The 21,195-nt window shown below is 42.6% G+C and overlaps 1 protein-coding gene across 1 annotated transcript in view; it reads right to left on the bottom strand.

Moving 5' to 3' along the window:
• LOC106603309 (oligophrenin-1) overlaps window positions 1–21,195 on the bottom strand; it is a 38,313-nt gene that overhangs the window by 8,026 nt on the left and 9,092 nt on the right. Inside the window, exons 5-22 of the mRNA XM_014196824.2 lie at window positions 19,902–20,003; window positions 19,572–19,682; window positions 18,853–18,957; window positions 18,639–18,768; window positions 18,434–18,534; window positions 18,116–18,207; window positions 17,293–17,371; window positions 17,000–17,033; window positions 16,783–16,845; window positions 15,773–15,847; window positions 15,073–15,157; window positions 14,254–14,312; window positions 13,079–13,184; window positions 12,519–12,678; window positions 11,836–11,986; window positions 9,958–10,287; window positions 9,566–9,716; window positions 3,059–3,109 (exon numbers count right to left, since the gene is read on the bottom strand). Of these exons, the coding sequence (XP_014052299.1) occupies window positions 3,059–3,109; window positions 9,566–9,716; window positions 9,958–10,287; window positions 11,836–11,986; window positions 12,519–12,678; window positions 13,079–13,184; window positions 14,254–14,312; window positions 15,073–15,157; window positions 15,773–15,847; window positions 16,783–16,845; window positions 17,000–17,033; window positions 17,293–17,371; window positions 18,116–18,207; window positions 18,434–18,534; window positions 18,639–18,768; window positions 18,853–18,957; window positions 19,572–19,682; window positions 19,902–20,003 (1,985 nt within the window). The remainder of the gene's footprint in view (window positions 1–3,058; window positions 3,110–9,565; window positions 9,717–9,957; window positions 10,288–11,835; window positions 11,987–12,518; window positions 12,679–13,078; window positions 13,185–14,253; window positions 14,313–15,072; window positions 15,158–15,772; window positions 15,848–16,782; window positions 16,846–16,999; window positions 17,034–17,292; window positions 17,372–18,115; window positions 18,208–18,433; window positions 18,535–18,638; window positions 18,769–18,852; window positions 18,958–19,571; window positions 19,683–19,901; window positions 20,004–21,195) is intronic.

The following is a 21,195-nucleotide window of genomic DNA, read 5'->3' as shown; positions in this document are numbered from 1 at the left end:
CACCCAGCTCATTGGCAGTACCTCTGATTCGCGTCGAAGGGACGGCTTACGAAATCATAGTTCTACTCTTCAGCCTCTCCTTGGCACCCTGCAACCTTCACCAAGTGCATGGACACTGTCCTGGCACTTCTCACGTCCCGAGGATTGTTGATCTTCAATTACCTGGACAATTGGCTGATTGTGCACCGACCAGGACCCAGGTTCTGTCAGACAGAGACGTGCTCCTGACACACATCGGTGGGCTGGGCATTACTGTAAATGACAAGAGTCGTCTGACGCCCACCAAAGTGTGGCCTTCATTGGCATGGAACTGGACTCAGAGAGCACGCCTGCCCACCAGAAGGGTTTAGGCGATCTTATCTTGCCTCGACTACTTTCGGCAGGGGCGGGTGATATCCGCCCTAACCTGCCAACGCATATTGGGCTTGCTGACGGCGGCCTCGTTGTTGATTTCCCTGGGCCTGCTCCATCTCCGGCCTCATCAACGGTGGTTCAACTTCCACCAGCTGCACCAAAAGCGCCACAGTCACTGCCAGCTGTGGGTGACCGCACAGTGCCTCAGGGCATTGTTGAGGTGGCGCTGTCACTCCTTTCTCTCAGTTGGGGTGGAGATACTGCCCCCTGTGGTACTCCATGTCGGGAGCCACCAGGGCCTCTGGGCTTGGATGCTCTGGCTCATGATTGGCCAGAGCTGGAGCTTACGCATTCCCCCCTTTTCCCCTGATCCAGGCTGTGCTGGACAGGACCAGGATGGAAGAGCATCGTCTGTTTCTGGTGGCCCCATACTGGCCCAGACGACCCTGGTTCAGCCTTCTCCTGTCCCTGTTGTCTGGGACACCTTGGCAACTTCCCCTGAGACCGGATCTGCTGTCTCAGGTCGTGTGAACTCTGTGGCATCCGAGGCTGCATCGCCTCAGTCTGTGGGCTTGGCCACTAAACGGCACCAATGGTCCATGTTAGGACTACAGGAGGGTGTAATGAACACCATGCAGAGCGCAAGGGCGCTGGTTACAACCGCGGCATACCAGTTGCGCTGGCGGTTGTTCTGCTCTTGGTGCACTAGTATTGAGGTTGTGCCCGAGTCATGCGGGGTGCAGTATGTCCTCCAATACCTGCAGTCTCGCTTGGATAAGGGCTTGGCAGCCTTTACACTGAGAGGGTATTTGGAGACCAAGGGGTGCCATCCCTTAGTCTCCTGGTTTAGGAATGGGGTTTGTCGCCTATGTCCAGCTCGGACCAGCTCAATGGCGAGCTGGGATCTGTATGTGGTTTTCGCAGCTTGGCAAAGCCGCCTTTCGAACAGTTGGAGTCTGCCTCCCTGAAACACCTCTCTATGAAGGTGGTTTTCTTGGTAGTGATTACTTCCATGAAGAGGGTGGGTGAGCTCCATGCTCTTTCAGTAAGTTCTGAGTGCTACTGGATGGACCCAACCCTTCATTCCTCCTGAAGGTTCTGTCAGACAGGCATGTGAACATCCCTTTTTATCCTGTCTGCTTATGACCCCCCCGGCAGTGGCGGGGGAGTCTGGGCCTCCCTCCGGCATACTGTGCCCTGTGAGGACTCTGGCTGCCTATGTGGAGCGGACACGGTCAGTGAGAACAACAGACCAGCTCTTTGTCTCACTGGATCGTGGACACGATTACGACAGCATACCGCCTGCCTGGCAAGCCAGTGCTGGGATCTGTGGTGGCACATTCAACATGAGGTCCTGGGCTCTACTGAGAGGAGTGCCCCTCACTGATATCTGTGCTGCGGCCAGCTGGGCACCTTTGCTTGGTACTATCGGGTAAATGTGGCACCTCCCTCTGTGGTTGGTTCAGCAGTCCTGGGCGGTACCTCCCTTTCCGGGGACTGTGCCGGGACCCCCCCCCTTCCACATTGACGGCCCCTGCGTCTTGGTCCCGCACTGGGACTGTTCCACTGGTTGGCCAGGTCCCTCTAGCACCGACTAATCTGGTACGGGTATACCAATATATTCGAGTGATCCAATATAGTGAAACATAACGAAGGTTACGTATGTAACCACGGTTATGTGAGCTATACGGATCACTCCAATCCTCTATGGAGCTAGAGGTGCCTCAAAAATGATGTAGAGAACGTGTGTCGCGGCCATGGGGTCTATATATAGGGGCGGACCCCGGTCGTGACACAGGTGTACACGGGAGTAAATCCTCAGCTCGGATGTGTCCCTCCGCTGTGGAGTGATACCAATATATTGGAGTGATCCATATAGCTCACATAAGCGTGGTTACATACGTAACCTTCATGTTTTATGTTTTGAAATATGAGATTGACTGGCACAAAAAGGTACATTCCATGGGCACAGCTCTCATAATCTATGCCATTACTAACTGTGTTACCATTAAGACCTACTTTTGGTGGGTCTTAAAACATCTCATTAGCACTGCATGAAATTGTCAATTTTGCACTTGTTTTTAAGGACACACCTCAAATATTGCCACCACTTCCACCTCAGCACAAGCGAGCTGATGTTAGACTGGTATTTGCTGAACCTGGCATAAGGGGTGGAAAATGCCAGTGTGTTTGACACTTGTGCCTCCTTAGCGCCAGGCAAAAATTGAGCCTAATCATGAGCTCAATCACTTGTTAAAGCTTGTTCGTGGGAAAGACATGTAGGTCTGTGGCAGTTAAAGTTGGGGGCTCATCACTTTAGTCATACAAGCATGGACATAGTTGTATGGCCAAGTATGGATAATTTTCAACATTCATTTGAGATCATTCAAGACAACCTCTCAGCTCCTCTTTAATTATAAACGGCCAAACAAGCTGAGACCAGGGACAGTGACTACTTCATTTTTAAGAGCAAGTTACTTTCAATAGTTCATCTTTAAAGTGAACTCATTGATTTATTTCTCAGCCATCAGCATGAAGCAGTATGTTTAAACAACTTGGCTTTGCAGCATGTTGAGGCCTTGCCAACCGTGGCAGTAGCCACTGCCATCTCATCATGTAACATGCATATCTTGCTGATTTACTCTACATAAGGATTTCATGGGGCAAAGGGGCATGTAGAGATTGAGCTTATTTTCAAACCTACCTTCCAAATTGCCTTGAAGCATTCTCAAAAAACTTGGCTTTGGAAGCAACACTGGAAAAAGAGTAAGAGAAAGACAGATTAATCCCAGATGATCCCTGAGACATGTTGGGCTTACAGCATACCAAACACTACTGGAGTACAATGACAAACGTTATGGGCAACATTTTCTGCCCACTAAACAGCCCTGGCAATGTGAAAATTAGAGGTCGACCGATTAATCGGAATGGACGATTAATTAGGGCCGATTTCAAGTTTTCATAACAATCGGTAATCAGTATTTTTGGCCACCGATTTGACGTTTTTTTATTTTAATTTTTTTATATAAATATTTTTTGACTAGGCAAGTCAGTTAAAAACACATTCTTATTTTCAATGACGGCCTAGGAACGGTGGGTTAACTGCCTTGTTCAGGGGCAGAACGACAGATTTTTACAGCTTGGGGATGCAACCTTAAGGTTAACTAGTCCAACGCTCTAACCACCTGCTTCACATTGCACTCCACGAGGAGCCTGCCTGTTACGCGAATGCAGTAAGAAGCCAAGGTAAGTTGCTAGCTAGCATTAAACTTATCTTATAAAAACAATCAATCAATCATAATCACTAGTTAACTACACATGGTTGATGATATTACTAGTTTATCTAGCCTGACCTGCGTTGCATATAATCGATGCAGTGCGCATTCGCGAAAAACGTCCGTCGTTGCTCCAACTTGTACCTAACCATCAATGTCTTTCTTAAAATCAATACACAAGTATATATTTTTAAACCTGCATCTTTAGTTAATATTGCCTGCTAACATGAATTTCTTTTAACTAGGGAATGTGTGTCACCTCTGCAACAGAGTCAGGGTATATGCAGCAGTTTGGGCCGCCTGGCTCGTTGCGATCTGTGAAGACTATTTCTTCCTAACAAAGACAGCCGACTTCGCCAAACGGGGGATGATTTAACAAAAGCACATTTGCGAAAAAAGCACAATCGTTGCACGACTGTACCTAACCATAAACATCAATGCCTTTCTTAAAATCAATACACAGAAGTATATATTTTTAAACCTGCATATTTAGCTAAAAGAAATCCAGGTTAGCAGGCAATATGAGGTCCCGTGTGGCTCGGTTGGTAGAGCATGGTGTTTGCAACGCCAGGGTTGTTGGTTCGATTCCCACGGGAGACCAGTACGGAGAAGAAAAAAAAAGTATGACATGTATGAAATGTATTCACTACTGTAAGTCGCTCTGGATAAGAGCGTCTGCTAAATGACAAAAATATAAATGTATTAACCAGGTGAAATTGTCACTTCTCTTCTGTTCATTGCACGCAGAGTCAGGGTATATGCAACAGTTTGGGCCGCCTGGCTCGTTGCGAACTAATTTGCCAGAATTTTACGTAATTAAGACATAACATTGATGGTTGTGCAATGTAACAGGAACATTTAGACTTATGGATGCCCCCCGTTATATAAAATACGGAACGGTTCCGTATTTCACTGAAAGAATAAACGTGATAGTTTCCGGATTTGACCATATTAATGACCAAAGGCTCGTGTTTCTGTGTGTTATTATGTTATAATTAAGTCTATGATTTGATAGAGCAGTCTGACTGAGCGATGGTAGGCAGCAGCAGGCTCGTAAGCATTCATTCAAAATAGCACTTTCGTGCGTTTTGCCAGCAGCCCTTCGCAATGCATTGCGCTGTTTATTACATTTACATTACATTTAAGTCATTTAGCAGACGCTCTTATCCAGAGCGACTTACAAAATGGTGCATTCACCTTATGATATCCAGTGGAACAACCACTTTACAATAGTGCATCTAAATCTTTTAAGGGGGGGGGGGTTAGAAGGATTACTTTATCCTATCCTAGGTATTCCTTAAAGAGGTGGGGTTTCAGGTGTCTCCGGAAGGTGGTGATTGACTCCGCTGTCCTGGCGTCGTGAGGGAGCTTGTTCCACCATTGGGGTGCCAGAGCAGCGAACAGTTTTGACTGGGCTGAGCGGGAAATTTATTTCATTTACATTTATTTTATTATTATTATAGTTTATGACTTCAAACCTATCAACTGCCAAGATTAGGCTGGTGTAACCGATGTGAAATGGCTAGCTAGTTAGCCGGGTGAGCGCTAATAGCGTTTCAAACGTCACTCACTCTGAGACTTGGAGGAGTAGTTTCCCTTGCTCTACATGGGTAACGCTGCTTCGAGGGTGGCTGTTGTCGATGTGCTCCTGGTTCGAACCCAGGTATGAGCGAGGAGAGGGACGGAAGCTATACTGTTACACTGGCAATACTAAAGTGCCTATAAGAACATCCAATAGTGAAAGGTACAAATCGTATAGAGAGAAATAGTCCTATAATTCCTATAATAACTACAACCTAAAACTTCTTACCTGGGAATATTGAAGACTCATGTTAAAAGGAACCACCAGCTTTCATATGTTCTCATGTTCTGAGCAAGGAACTTAAACGTTAGCTTTCTTACATGGCACATAATGCACTTTTACTTTCTTCTCCAACACTTTGTTTTTGCATTATTTAAACCAAATTGAACATGTTTCATTATTTATTTGAGGCTAAATAGATCTTATTGATGTATTATATTAAGTTAAAATAAGTGTTCATTCAGTATTGTTGTAATTGTCATTATTACAAATAAATAAATAAAAGAAAGTTAAAAATAAAATAAATAAAATAATCGGGCCGATTAATCGGCATCTTGGGTCCTCCAATAATCGGCATCGCAAAATCATAATCGGTCGACCTCTAGTGAAAATGACATGTTACTTAGAATAGGATGTTATAAAACAACTGTAGTATTTGAAATAGACAGGAGGGCACCTAATACAAAAGGAGTTTGGAATAATACAGCTTGTAATCTCATTACTTACATCTGTGGAGCACACTGTTAACTTGAGATCCACATAAATTATTGCCACAATCACAAGGACATTGTAAAAGAGAGCTTTTGAGATGCATCACAGTGAAAGTATTATTAGTAACACTGTTTTTCTGTTGTGCATTTTAGCTGTATTTAGTGGGCAGAAAATATCACCCTAAATCTATTATAGCATTGCAAGGCATACCCCTTGTAAAACAACAGGGGCAGGCAAGAACAGAGTACAATGGTCAATCGTGAGTAGCAAAATATAGGTTATTTTGTTGCTACAATGTGATATCAAATACGACACTGAAGCTGAAATCACAGCGGGGAATTTCTGAAAAGACAAGTGAATAATAAGAAAATACACTGACTAAGACTTCATGTACACTCATGTACACCTTTCCAGAAACAAGTCTCTCACCGTTGCCGCTTGCTAGACCACCCTCTGCCCCCAGCTGTGCCCTGGACACCATATGTGAATTGATTTCCCCCATCTATCTTCAGAGTTCATGCTACTAGGTGACCTAAACTGGGACATGCTTAACACCACGGTCATCCTACAATCTAAGCTTGATGCGCTCAATCTCACACAAATTATCAATGAACCCACCAGGTACAACCCCAAATCCGTAAACTCGGGCACCCTCAGATATCATCCTAACCAACTCACCCTCCAAATACACCTCTGCTGTTTTCAACCAAGATCTCAGCGATCACTGCCTCATTGCCTGCATCTGTAATGGGTCTGCGGTCAATCGACCACCCCTCATCACTGTCAAACGCTCCCTAAAACACTTCAGCGACTAGGCCTTTCTAATCATTCTGGCCCGGGTATCCTGGAAGGATATTGACCTCATCCCGTCAGTAGAGGATGCCTGGTTATTCTTTAAAAGTGCCTTCCTCACCATCTTAAACAAGCATGCTCCATTCAAAATATGTAGAACCAGGAATAGATACAGCCCTTGGTTCACTTCAGACCTGTCTGGCCTTGACCAACACAAAAACATCCTGTGGCGTTCTGCATTAGCATCGAATAGCCCCCGTGATATGCAACTTTTCAGGGAAGTTATGAACCAATATACACAGGCAGTTAGGAAAGCTAAGGCTAGCTCTTTCAAGCAGAAATTTGCATCCTGTAGCACAAACTCAAAAAAGTTCTGGGACACTGTAAATTCCATGGAGAATAAGAGCACCTCCTCCCAGCTGCCCACTGCACTGAGGCTAGGAAACACTCTCACCACTGATAAATCCACTATAATTGAGAATTTCAATAAGCATTTCTCTATGGCTGGCCATGCTTTTACCTGGCTACCCCTACCCCGATCAACAGCCCACCACCCCCCACAGAAAATAACCCAAGCCTCCCCCATTTCTCCTTCATCCAAATCCAGATAGCTGATGTTCTGAAAGAGCTGCAAAATCTGGACCCCTACAAATCAGCCGGGCTAGAAAATCTGGACCCTCTCTTTCTAAAATTATCTGCCGAAATTGTTGCAACCCCTATTACTAGCTTGTCAACCTCTCTTTCGTATCGTCTGAGATTCCCATAGATTGGAAAGCTGCCGCGGTCATCCCCTTCTTCAAAGGGGAGACACTCTAGACCCTAACTGCTACAGACCTATATCTATTCTACCCTGCCTTTCTAAGGTCCTTGAAAGCCAAGTTAACAAACAGATTACCGACCATTTTGAATCCCACCGTACCTTCTCCGCTATGCAATCTGGTTTCAGAGCTGGTCAGGGGTGCACCTCAGCCACGCTCAAGGTCCTAAACGATATCATAACCGCCATCGATAAGAGACATCGATAAGAGACATTACTGTGCAGCCGTATTCATCGACCTGGCCAAGGCTTTCGACTCTGTCAATCACCACATTCTTATCGGCAGACTCAACAGCCTTGGTTTCTCAAATGATTGCCTTGCCTGATTCACCAACTACTTCTCTGATAGAGTTCAGTGTGTAAAATCGGAGGGCCTGTTGTCCGGACCTCTGGCAGTCTCTATGGGGGTGCCACAGGGTTCAATTCTCGGGCCAACTCTCTTCTCTGTATACATCAATGATGTCGCTCTTGCTGCTGGTGATTCTCTGAACAACCTCTACGCAGACGACACCGTTCTGTACATCTCTGGCCCTTCTTTGGACACTGTGTTAACAAACCTCCAGATGAGCTTCAATGCCATACAACTCTCCTTCCGTGGCCTTCAACTGCTCTTAAATGCAAGTAAAACTAAATGCATGCTCTTCAACCGATCGCTGCCCACACCTGCCCGCCCGTCCAGCATCAATACTCTGGACGGTTCTGACTTAGAATATGTGGACAACTATAAATACCAAGGTGTCTGGTTAGACTGTAAACTCTCCTTCCAGACTCACATTAAGCATCTCCAATGCAAAATTAAATCTAGAATCGGCTTCCTATTTCGCAACAAAGCATCCTTCACTCATGCTGCCAAACATATCCTCGTAAAACTGACCATCCTACTGATCCTCGACTTTGGCGATGTCATTTACAAAATAGCCTCCAACACTCTACTCAACAAATTGGATGCAGTCTATCACAGTGCCATCCGTTTTGTCACCAAAGCCCCATATACTACCCACCACTGCGACCTGTACGCTGTCGTTGGCTGGCCCTCGCTTCATACTCGTTGCCAAACCCACTGGCTCCAGGTCATCTACAAGTCTCTGCTAGGTAAAGCCCCGCCTTATCTCAGCTCAGTGGTCACCATAGCAGCACCCACCCGTAGCACGCCCTCCAGCAGGTATATCTCACTGGTCACCCCCAAAGCCAATTCTTCCTTTGGCCACCTTTCCTTCCAGTTCTCTACTGCCAATGACTGGAACGAACTGCAAAAATCACTGAAGCTGGAGACTCTTATCTCCCTTACTAGCTTTAAGCACCAGCTGTCAGAGCAGCTCACAGATCACTGCACCTGTACATAGCCCATCTGTAAAAAGCCCATCCACATACTGTATTAATTTATTCATCTTGCTCCTTTGCACCCCTGTATCTCTACTTGCACATTCATCTTCTGCACATCTACCATTCCAGTGTTTAATTGCTATATTATAATTACTTCGCCACCATGGCCTATTTATTGCCTTACCTCCCTTATCCTACCTCATTTGCACATACTGTATATAGACTTTTTGTACTGTATTATTGACTGTATGTTCGTATACTCCATGTGTAACTGTGTTGTTGTATGTGTCGAACTGCTTTGCTTTATCTAGGCCAGGTCGCAGTTGCAAATGAGAACTTGTTCTCAATTAGCTTACCTGTTTAAATAAAGGTGAAATAAAATACAAATAAATAAAAACTGACTATATAATGCTTTCCAACTCAACTCCAAAACAGAATAACAAATGTTTGGAGAGGAGCAAACCAGACAGACAATGTTGGCAACAAATGCAGTCAATGGAATTGGTATGGTGTGGAGGGTTCATTAGGAAAAGGGGATACAACTTCATATGATATTTCAATTTGACAGGTGAAACCGTACATTTAACAAGGGACTTACAAGGACTGGAAGAAGACCAAAAGGAAACTCATGGCTAACCTTTTGTGATTGTTCTCTTGATTACAATTTGAATCAGTCTGGATGGGTCTGGCTGAGTTCTAAGATCTACTTACTACGACGCTGGGGTGTCCTCGCTGGGGGCTGCAGTGGGGCTCTTGTGGGGTGCAGGGTATCGGCTAGGGGGGTCAGGGGGTCTGGTTGGAGGTCTGCAGATGGCAGGCTTCTCAGCTAGAGACCTTGTTTTTATAATGCCGTCACTTTTTGCTGCAATGCAAGGAATGAAAACCTTAGGTAAACTGTTGTAAAATGTAGATTCAAAATGAAAAAAGCTAATAATGTATGAAAATCCACTTTACAATTTCTCTTCTCATTGCACATGATATGGCATCAATATCACAGACCAGCTAGGCACTATGGTTAAGCCGCATATACAAGTCGAGAATTCATAGTGTGTTTGTGTTGTGAGATGATATAGTAGGCTAGATTGTTATATATAGTAGGCTACCTTCTCTGATGACTGCAACACTTCGAGGAGGTGGTCTCCTACATTGGAAGGACTGCGCTCGGTTCACAGTGACTCCCGTCTCACCATTGGCTGTTGCTGCTGTATCTGGCCTCTGACCTCCATCTTGTAGCTTAGCGACCAGTTTGGCAACGTCAGAGTCTGAGTGTCTGTCCTGGCGGGTGGATGGCTTCGGCAGGAGGGCCTGCCTTTTAGTGTCCCTATGGAGCCGTGAAGGGGCGGTGATGGGTTTGGTCCTCTGGAGAGGTGTGGGGCTCGTTGGGGTGTCCCCGCCAAAATCCACCCCCTCTGGTCTGCTGCCATTCTGCTCATCTATGTGACAAACAGTTTCAAAACATTGTTCAATCGAAATACAAATAAAGTGCAACACATTTTCAGCATAGGCAGATTCCTGGACCACCTTCTTGTGGTTGGGTTTAGTGGTTAAAGAACATGCAGGTAATTCCCCACATAGTCGTATTGCAGAGGTTGCTGCTTTAGAACTGATTTTGAACTTGATATGATCATTACTTCTCCTGAGCTCCTACCGATTACATGTAGCATACTTTTACTATACATGTGGTATGTGTGATCTAACCATGTTTAACTAATACAAACAAATGAACTACACAAAAGATGTATTATTTTAATTAGTACTTTCATTCATTCATGCATTCTGAGTATTATGAAAGCAATGTCTAATGTGGGCATTTGGGCAGATTTATTAAATAATGGAGAAAAAAAACAAAGCCTTTTGAGGATTAATATAGTCTGTGATCCAGAGAAAAATTATGTTTTTAGGAAAGAGGATTGCGTACAACAATTATCTATTCATCTAGGAGATTAAAAAGTAAACAGACTACTTCGGTGTACTCTTTGTCTCATCTAGAGTCATGCTGTTGGCCAGGTTTCCAGTGGTACATGCACTATTCAAATGCTGCGATGGATTCAGACAGGTGGTAGTTACTTGTCATGCAAAGCGGAGCTGGTTATTTGGTAACTCCACGCAGGAACTCAGAGAATAGCAATAAATAAAATACCACACAATGAGGGGAGGACACGTAGCAAGTGCTCCACATCTATCCATACCACAGTAAATGAAAGGACTGACTTTTAACACAAAGTTACAAGAGGTATAAATTACATGATTTAGCCTGAAGCAAAAACGTTCATTCAGTGAGCACGCAAGACCTCCAGCTGCCTCTAAGTGCAGTTAACAAATAAAAAGTATGGTTAAGCTTGGCTTAGGAAGAGGTCGGAGTAAGCCAGGCTTAGGAAGAGGTCGGAGTAAGCCAACATCTAGATATGACATGACATTTTTTTATGTTTATTGTTTCCAATTCAACAAAATTGGTTTAAATCACTTGATAAAATAACTCTCACTTTTCCCTCAAAGAAGGGCATGCAATTCATGTAAAGATCAAACATTTAGAAATAAAAGTACATGCTGTATTCTGGCTCCCGACTGGTGCTGCGATATAAGGCACAGCATCTCAGTGCTAGAGGTGTCACTACAGACCCTGGTTCGATTCATAGGGTGGCGCACAATTGGCCCAGCGTTTGGCCGGTTTGGCCGGGGTAGGCCGTCATTGTAAATAAGAATTCGTTCTTAACTGGCTTGCCTAGTGAAATAAAGGATATATATTTATTTTTGTCATTCTATGCTAGCAATTCACAAGTACTTAGGATTCACACATCAGTAATACAGTGTCCAGAATAAACATCAGCAACCTACTGTATAAATCACCTTACACATACCAACTGAACACTGTAATAATCTAAATATAATCTGCATTTGCAGGACAAGGGATGGTAATGATAATAATGGTTATGGTGATGATGAGGATGATCATGATGATTAAACCAGAGGCAAATAATTACTCTCAGTGTTCTGGAGCTGCCCACAATTAACTGCTAGGCAGATGCGGAGCGGACGCTTGGCGATGGTGATTGGTTGCCGTTTCCTTGGGGTGATCCTTGGAGGAGGCATCGGTGGGGCTGTGGAACTCTCATCTGGTGCGCTGCAGAAGATCTGTAATCACACCAGCTCATCTAAAAGGACTTACATTTAATATACATTAAATTATACTTGAGAATATGGATTTAATAGTATCTAGATCAGTGGTTCCTAAACTGTGCACCTTGTGCATTCTACTAATCCAACTTTCAAGAGTAAGTTGAATGACCGACTCAGGCTTTCAACATACTCTTGAAAGTTGTAATAGTAGAATACACAAGGTGCAATTTCGAAAATGGGTAGTACATCAGCAGTTTTCCTCTTGTCATGTCAGGCATTGCAGACCTTTGAAAGCCATTTATAACTTGTCAGAAATGTCCAGATCAAGTAGCCCATGTCAGCTGATGTTTTTTTTTTTTAGCTAGGTTGTTCCCCAATGATGGAAAGGAGCCCCGCCCCCGAGAGAAAGCGTTTTTTGAGATTCACTGATCGAGAATGTACCATGGCCTACTTGAATGTTTATGATGCCGTAGTGCATAAAATAACCATCACATGACTCTTGACCTCTTTGCAAGGGATGAACGGTAAATTAATCTTTCAAATTCACCTTGGTATAGTCCTCAATGAGAATCTCAACAACAATGTTCTGGAACTTTATATCCAACATGGCTGCCACAGTCTCCTCCTTTGCCCTCATCAGGGTGGGGCCAAAGATCACCCCCATGTTGGAGGGAGTCATCAGGTTGTCCCCACTGTTACCGCAGACACTGTCAATAGCAATCCAGACAAGTTCGTAAACAACATGACTCTCTAAAGACATGTCCAATAGGAACAAACATCTCTCAAATAGTGATTTATAATTGCACAACTATCATAAATGAATGAACAGGATATTGATGATATTGGAGGACTGGACAGGTATTTCCCAATTTAAATGCACATTACATTTGCGCTATACATAGATACAAGTTTCTAGGTCCGATACAGTAATCATCTGAACAGATGCCAGTTAACACTTTCACTGGGCCCACGGGCAACACAACAGATATGTAATTACACCACAATAAAAGGCCTAAATAAGAATAGCCCTTGTAACTGCATCAGTTAGGAGGCAAGGCACAGAGGCTGCAGCACAACAGTGGCACATCATATCAGGTTAGCTCTTACTTGACCAGGTGTTGGATCAGTAGGCTTAGCATTTCTCGATTCTTCTCTGGGAGTTTGTACGTCAGGCAGTGGATTGCACCCAGTCGATCATCTAGATTATCCGATTCTAAGAGACGAGAAATACTTTTTACATGTGCAATAATTTATATATTATCCTCAACTGATACTGACCTAAACATCACTGCTTTTAGGGCATTTATCTGTTGCCGATTTTACACAATCCATTATGTATATATGGGGTGTTAATTAAACATGCATAGACATTGTGCATGAGCAAATAAATCAGCAAAGCCTAATCCCAGTCAAAACATTTCAGGGGTCCAGCTCCACAAAGCTGCATTGTGGTGTAATGTGAAACGAGGACCTCATTCAGTTGAACAATAGGTCTCCTGGGGCATGGGAGCTTGTCTCAGTTAAGAGGATTAGAGCTGGTGTACAACATACCATTACAATGATTTTACCATTTAATTATGGCATTTTCAAATACAAAATATGGAGTTTCACACAGGCGCTATGATACTGTGGATCCAGTCTGTGGCGAAACGAAACAAAAAAGAAGGCAGGGGACTAGAATCCCCCGCAGGAGAACTGAATAAGCTATCTGGAGGTTGGAACTTGTAATTGATTGGAAAGATCTAATAAAAGAAAATGTCTTTTTTCTTTGTTATTGCTTATGTGAGGAACACACAGATGTGTGCGTGTGTACTTTTTTTCTTCCCTTTTATAGCTGTAACCCAGCCTGTAGAACTTCAGAATGAACTCACTCTGATGGAGAACAAATGCACAATGAATTAACTCTACAGAGAGCATTTGGCAAACATACGACAAGATGTGGACGTAAACAACCTGTTGCTCAGCTCCCAAAGCCAACCTTTAAAATGTAATGACTTGTACAATACAAATGTACAGTAGTGTCAGACAAAATGTGTCCTACAATAACATGCCCTCACATGAGAAGGAAACGTACGTTTTATGTGCAATGAGACTATGCTAAAGATCTATAAATCTGACGTCTGTTATGATAACAGAATTCCATCAGTTTAGGGGACTGGTGCAGTTTATTTTTAAATGTGTAAGCCATATGCAAATCAGATAATATCTTATCTTGAAGTGGGTTTTAGTAATTGTTTCCCCAATGTTGTTTTTATGTCAGTAAGTGTGAAAACACGTCTTACTTGCTGCTAAGATGAGGTCCCTGTTGAGACCGTAGGTCATCAGAGGCTCTGCTAGACTCCTGTGGACGAACACACACGATCAGGTAAACAAGTACAGTACAAATACTCCAACACTTACATCATACCCTAAAACACCCTTTTTAACAACTGCTACTCATGTGTTGCTCATGCACTTTCAGCATCAACAAGGGCTACTCATTCTGAATGAATGAGAGTTCACTGGCAAATTTCTCTTTATCAACATTTTTTCCCCTGATCTGAAATTACATGTATCAGTGCAGTGTTAAGGCATGAGAGACCAAAGGCCTTGAGTAAGCTCCTTCAAACAGCTGCCTGGCCTCTTCCAAGTGTGGCAAGAAGACATGTGAGTAAATCATCATGATGGGTATTGGGGGAGGATAAAAACCTGGCCTTGAAGCCAAGAGGCCTTGTCACTGAGTACTTCAAACAGCAAACAATTATACTAGGCTCATGAAGCAGAGAAAAACCTCTCATCCTCAGCCAGCATAGATTATTACAAAGTATCTCTAATCATTACACATAACTAACTTGAAACATAATATTTTCATATAAAACATATACAGAATATACAGTCTGGAAATGCCATAGAACTGCAAAATGTACATACTATACTGTGCATACTGTACACTTCATGCAATACAGAGCTTTTTATAATTTTATAAGGCTCTGATGTAGAAGCTGAGTGCTAATGGGCTTCAGACACAGGCTGGTGTAACATAATTCTATTGAACTTGTTGTTCCAGAGTAGCTGGCTCTTGTGTGTCACCTGCTGGATGATTTAAGAGGATGGGAACACACCTGAGATAAAACTTCATGGCACTGGTGATGGTTTTTATGTCCCAGTCACTGCTGTGGAAATCCACATCCCCTGGGCATTTCTGGTCTACAGAGAGAGGAGGGAACCGATTAAAAACAAACATGCAGAAATGGTCAAAAATAAAAATAATAAATATATATATATATATATATATATATATATATATATAGAAATAACTGGCAAGTTATCTACAGTAGGTTCAGCCAGTTGAAATATCTGACTGTATTGGTCTAGAGTGAATTAAACTACTTTATTAAAGAGTTTATTTGTCTCAGATTATTTATTTATATGCAACCATTTACTTTATTCCTTCATTCAAAAAGGCAAGTAAATATAACATTTCAATGTTTCCACAACATCATTATAGAGGGCTGCAAACATGGATAAAATATAATAAATTAAGCCTTTGCAATGGCACATCTTAAATATCGGATCAATTAATTGTCATCCGCCTTAGGGGGCGAGGGAATTACTTATAAACTAATCCATAAATTAGAAATAAAACAATATTTACTTAGTGCTTTTTAATATTGTTTCAAATCCTGTTGTGTGTGCCAGTGAAACAGGGAAATTTAACAGTTTACTAATTTTATTCCGCTTCAAAACAGCCCTTCTGTTTCTATGCATTCCTCAATCCCAACTCAATAGAGAGCCCAGATGTTGACTGGGTAATTTCCTCACCAAAAAATACATTTAAAAGCTTCTGGACTTGGATGTTGCTGCCAACAGTTCTGTACACTCCTTCTTGTGTGAGTCCTGTAAAAGAGAGCAGGAGATGGAGAGAGTGGATGGGGTTGAGGTAAAAGGAAACTAAAGGGGGAGTTTCCTCCAGAGAAATTCCAAGCAGTGGAAATGTACAGGCTGTTCCTCAGTGCAGGCCTGTCTGAACTGGAGTGAAAATGGGAACGTTGAAGACACCGCCTTGACAACACTAGCCTACGTCTCAACCTCTTTCAAATGAATGATTTGCTTCACTGCTCCAGTGGACGGCTGGAGTTGATGTTATTATATGATGCCTGCATATCTTACTGGTTGTGAAAGATACAGGGAGCATATCATAGTGCTGGTGCCTGACCAAACTCATAAATACAGATTGAGTGTATTTTTACTAAATTGAAGTAGCGTATAGAAGAGTGAATTAGGGAGGGCTGAAGTGAGAATGCCCATGGAATCTAAAGAATTTAAGCTGCTTGAGAAATAGAAACAGTTGAATGCGAGGTGCCCACACTGTTAAAAGTGTTCTGATGCCACATGTGAATGGACTCCCTCTGGAGTAATACCTTTGTTGCCTACCTGCAAGCATGATTATTAATAAGCTACGCATAGTACTGGTGCGTTATTAATAGTTCCATTGATGTAAACAAAGTAAAACAGCTCATTTAGTATGGACTGAAGTACTCTACTGTAAGGAAATGTATTATGTTGAGCTACATGCCAAAGTTATGCTCTCCTGGCTGGACGTCACATTGGAGCCAGTGTGTTTTTATTTAGTGCTGGCCTTTGGTGAGAAGGTTCATTCAGGATAGCAGTGAGGCTTTAGCAGATCTCATTCCAAACACTACTCATCTCTGCCCTCTAAAGGGCAATGAGGCAAACTGACTAGACTATGACAAAACTGGCATGAAATCTGATCTGCGACATACAAAAAGAAAACACATGGTGTGTACTGGAACTTTCTGGTAACTTTTTACCTTTAGTTTCAACAAAGTTGATGCATTTTCTCACAAACTTGAATCCAACTTCATTCAATTCCACTGTGGAAGGCAAGTAACATTTTATAGATTTCACAAGCAGTGGCACTACATACAAATGTGTGTGTATGGATGTTCAATGAGACGAATAGATTTTAATTCACTATATTATACTGCAGTAAAATACAAAAAAATGAACACTGGTAATGGTACATACTTTCAGCTTGCTTGTGAATTGGGGAATGATAAATCTGGAATGAAAGGAAAATGTAAGCCACCAAGAAACATAAATATAAGTGGAGCTTTCTGTGGCCATCATAAATGATCTGTATGATGCTGAATATATGCTATTATTGTAAAGAGATGCTTTTATAATCATATTATTGTTTATCAAAACCAAAGTAAACAGCAAGATGAGGACTATAAACACAATGCCTTTACAGTACAGAATAACTTTTGTACAAGGGTGGTTGTATGGACCCTCCAGTAGGAGGCAGCAAAGAAACTCACAGGCTCTTTTCCATACATGGCCTCCATCCACAACTTCCTGTTGGCCTCCGAAACTGCCTGGAGTGTGACAGGTGTGTTTCTATGGTTATAGGGACAAGTGTCACAGTTAGGGCATAGACAATATTGCATTTATTTGTCTACAGTTTTGTTACATGAGACCCTTAGTCCAAATCAAAATGAACTTAAATCTACATGTAACTGCCAAAAAAAGGAAACACTTGAGTATGAGGGATATAAAGTATATTGAAAGTAGGTGGTTTCCACCACTATCAACAAAAACACAACATTATGGAATTTCTCATTTAAGTATGGTGTCGCATCCCTCCAATAGAGTTCCAGACACTTGTAGAATCTATGCCAAGGCGCATTGAAGCTGTTTTGGCGGCTCGTGGTGGCCTAACACCTTATTAAGACTCTTTGTTGGTGTTTGCTTTTGGTAGTTACCTGTATTTGTCTGCCTTGATTAATCAACATTTTATGAACTGGTGTCTGACATCCCTCTGTCTGATATGAAATGTCAGTGTATGGCTTGTGTCCCTCTGCTGTGCATATTGTACAGAATGTTTTGCTTGTATACATATGAGTTCATGGTGTTCCCTTTCCCTGAAATCACTGAGTTTGCCATCTGCTTCCAGCAGGATATAGAGGAGCCTGCTGCCAACTGATCGTTTGGGCTAGAATCCACTCTGTACCCACACACTCAGTGTCCTTGTAGACCACCTGTTCACCTCACTGCTCAAACTTGTTTATCCCACAAGGCATGTATCATCTTATACAAAGTCTACCTCATCTCGAAGTCTCAAAGTGGAGCATTTGTACTAACCTCTCGTAAGTTTCAATATCAAAGCAGAAGCGCTTGTCTATGGACTCTGTCTTTCTGCGGAAGCAGGATTTAAGCTTCAGCTCTGTGGGGCCCTGGAAGAAACCATGACAGTGTGTAGGTAAAAGGAGGGGGAGAGAGGACTAGAGAGAATCTCTACATTAAAGCTTTGGAGAAAGTTAATAAAATAGTAAAAACACAAGTAATATTTGAGCGCATGTGCATTTAAATAATTCCATTGAGTCTGATCAAATATCAGAGATGTGACAAATAGTTGTACAAGTGTCTTATACAGATTATACGACCTATTTTATGACCTACCTGTTTGGTTGCAGGTTTTGGTTCAGCAGGGACCATGACAAACAGCTTGCTGTCTTTGTGATACTTACAGTAGTACTTCACCCATGACACACCCAAGGCCCCTGAGAGAGCAGGGTGATAGTTTATCATATCAGGTCAGGGCTTGTTGAATACAACATGTTGAGAGGAATGTAGCAGGTTTACAAACTGTAGCATGCATACTTACACTTCTCCTGAGAGTACAAGTAGCCCTCAATGACTGGTTGGCTGTGCATTTTACCGATCTGGGTTGGATCCTTCATTCTCTTCATCAGCTCCTCTATCTCCTCACGAGTGCTCTCAAAGTGGTTCCGCGTCTGCAGATCACATCAAAACACACTCAGACTCATGGTCATGTTGGATGGTTATTGTGAAGCCCTATGACATTGGTAGCTACTCACATTCTGCAAGCTGAGCTGCAGCTCCTGCTTATAGGGCATGAAGTCCTGAGTCATCTCCACCGTCAGGTTGTTGAGTGTTAGGATACTGTGAAGAAATGCCAGCACCTGTTCATTGAAAACAACACAACATACAACTGATTATTAGTATATTGATAATTATTCATAAATGGTCCTGTCACTATATTCTTATAATGGGCAAATTAATTTTTTAATACTTAATGAAGTGAAGTGTAAGAGTTCACCTCCGTACTACAGTAGCCTTGCGTACCAGACTTCTAGACTCTCATAGCTGTTCAAAGGCTGTTCTTAACACTCACTCATACCGTACTCTAACACTGACCTATTGCTAATCTAGCCATTGGTTCAAATGAGAAATCAAAATCAATGAGATTGTGAGTAATTCTTTCCTAGTGTGCCATGTTAGACTTGCCTGTCTCAATGTGCAATGGTGTTCAGAGGTAATTATGGTTGTTCAGGATGTGTGCCACTGATCACTGTGGCCGTATCATATAATAGGTTACACAGGCAGCATCTGTAGCTGTGTGTGTGTGTGTGTGTGTGTGTGTGTGTGTGTGTGTGTGTGTGTGTGTGTGTGTGTGTGTGTGTGTGTGTGTGTGTGTGTGTGTGTGTGTGTGTGTGTGTGTGTGTATATCCATGCAGCAACACAGGGAGGTGTAAACAGGAAGTGTGGACGACGGAGAGGAAGAAAAAACACTCACAGGCTCCACCACATCAAACTTCTTCCTATCCTGCACCTGCTGGATCTGGTACACATATTCCACTGACGACTCATAGAAGTTCCGCCTCTCTTTGTCCAGCAGCTCGTCAGCCTTTGGAGGAATGAAATGGTGATTACAAAAGCAGCTTGTTTCCGAATACTCTTAATATTTGTTGTTATTGGCTAAGCTTTAAATAGGTGAGCTTGAGCCAGTTCAGTTATCCAATTAGGGAGCATTAGAATATTCACATTTCACAAACAAAACTTTTAATCCCTTCAGAGTTCCATTAAACTCTTTACAGGAAGTCTCTGTTGAGGGATTTCCACCAACCTCCTGCAGCTGAGTTTCCTTCTTCTTAGCAGACAAATTCAGATGTTTATCTAACTGAGAGTAATATTTTTCACTCTCTTTCTCAAACTTCTTCCTTCTTTCCTAAAAGACAGACAGAAGTTTATTCAATGAATTACACAATAATTCAACAAAACATTAGAAATGTTTTTCAGTGTGAGACTTCATCATGTGTCAACAAGAATAATAGCAAGATCATAATGGCATAATCGTAACAGTTTGTACATGCACATGTTGCTCCACACAGCCATAACTGGCCTTGATCAGTTGAGATCAGTGTTTCCCAACCCTCTCCTGGGGGACTACAAAACAGTCCACAGTGTTGTTTACGCCCTGCACTGTGTTGTTCTCGCCCTGCACACCTGATTCAACTATCAAGGGGCTCTATTTTTGTCTGGCACTAAGTCGGTGCAAGTGTCAAAACCCACATTAGCTGGCAATTACAGCATGTAAAAAGTGGCACTCTGGCATTTTCCAACCCTTGCGCCAGTATCAGCTCGCTTGCACTGAGGTGAAAGGAGTGGCAATATTTGAGGTGTGTCCTTAAAAACTAGCGCAAAAGTGACAATTTCATTCAGCATAAATAGGGAGATTTGACTCACCAAAAGTAGGTCTTAGCGTTAAAGCGTTTGGTTATGTAATATCCATGACGCACAGTGCCCAAATGCTCATGGAACAACAGAAATGTGCTCTTTGTGCCCGTGTACATATCAATGAAGGCAGTTTTTTTCTTCTTCTGCCCAATGCATTCGCCAGTACCCAATACTATCAATAAAAGGTTGGCTCGTGAGATCGCTTCGAAATAAATCTTAATCACCAAAGCTTTATTAAAAAATAACGTTTGGGAGCAGCAAAACAGTAAGCGGGCATCCCCTTCTTATCTACAATAGGACAGAATAATTTGAGTAATTTTGGAGGCGCACGTCTTTGGTAACTGGACAAGAGACACTCTTTGGAAATGGGGATGGATACAAGCAAAATGGAGTATGCAGGTAGGCCTACTGTATGTGAATTGTGAATAACGCAAAAGCATGCCAGTAAAAGCCTCACAAGATGACCATTTAGACACCTTTTATGATAGGCTATTTGGCTAATGCATGGCCAGAAAGACAGCAGACACATTGCTGTTTAACCAGCTTTCGTTATAGTAGGGTAAGGGTAGCCTACTGAGGGCTTGGTTTTTAATCTAATGAAAATAACTTAGATGTTTCTAAATACAGCATGTGTGTCACCGTCATCGTCTCATCTCTCATTCCATGATGGGCATATGTACATG

This window comes from Salmo salar, chromosome ssa04 (assembly GCF_905237065.1).
Source record: "Salmo salar chromosome ssa04, Ssal_v3.1, whole genome shotgun sequence".
Classification (NCBI taxonomy): Eukaryota; Metazoa; Chordata; class Actinopteri; order Salmoniformes; family Salmonidae; genus Salmo; species Salmo salar.
This window is presented reverse-complemented; position numbering and strand designations above follow the sequence as displayed.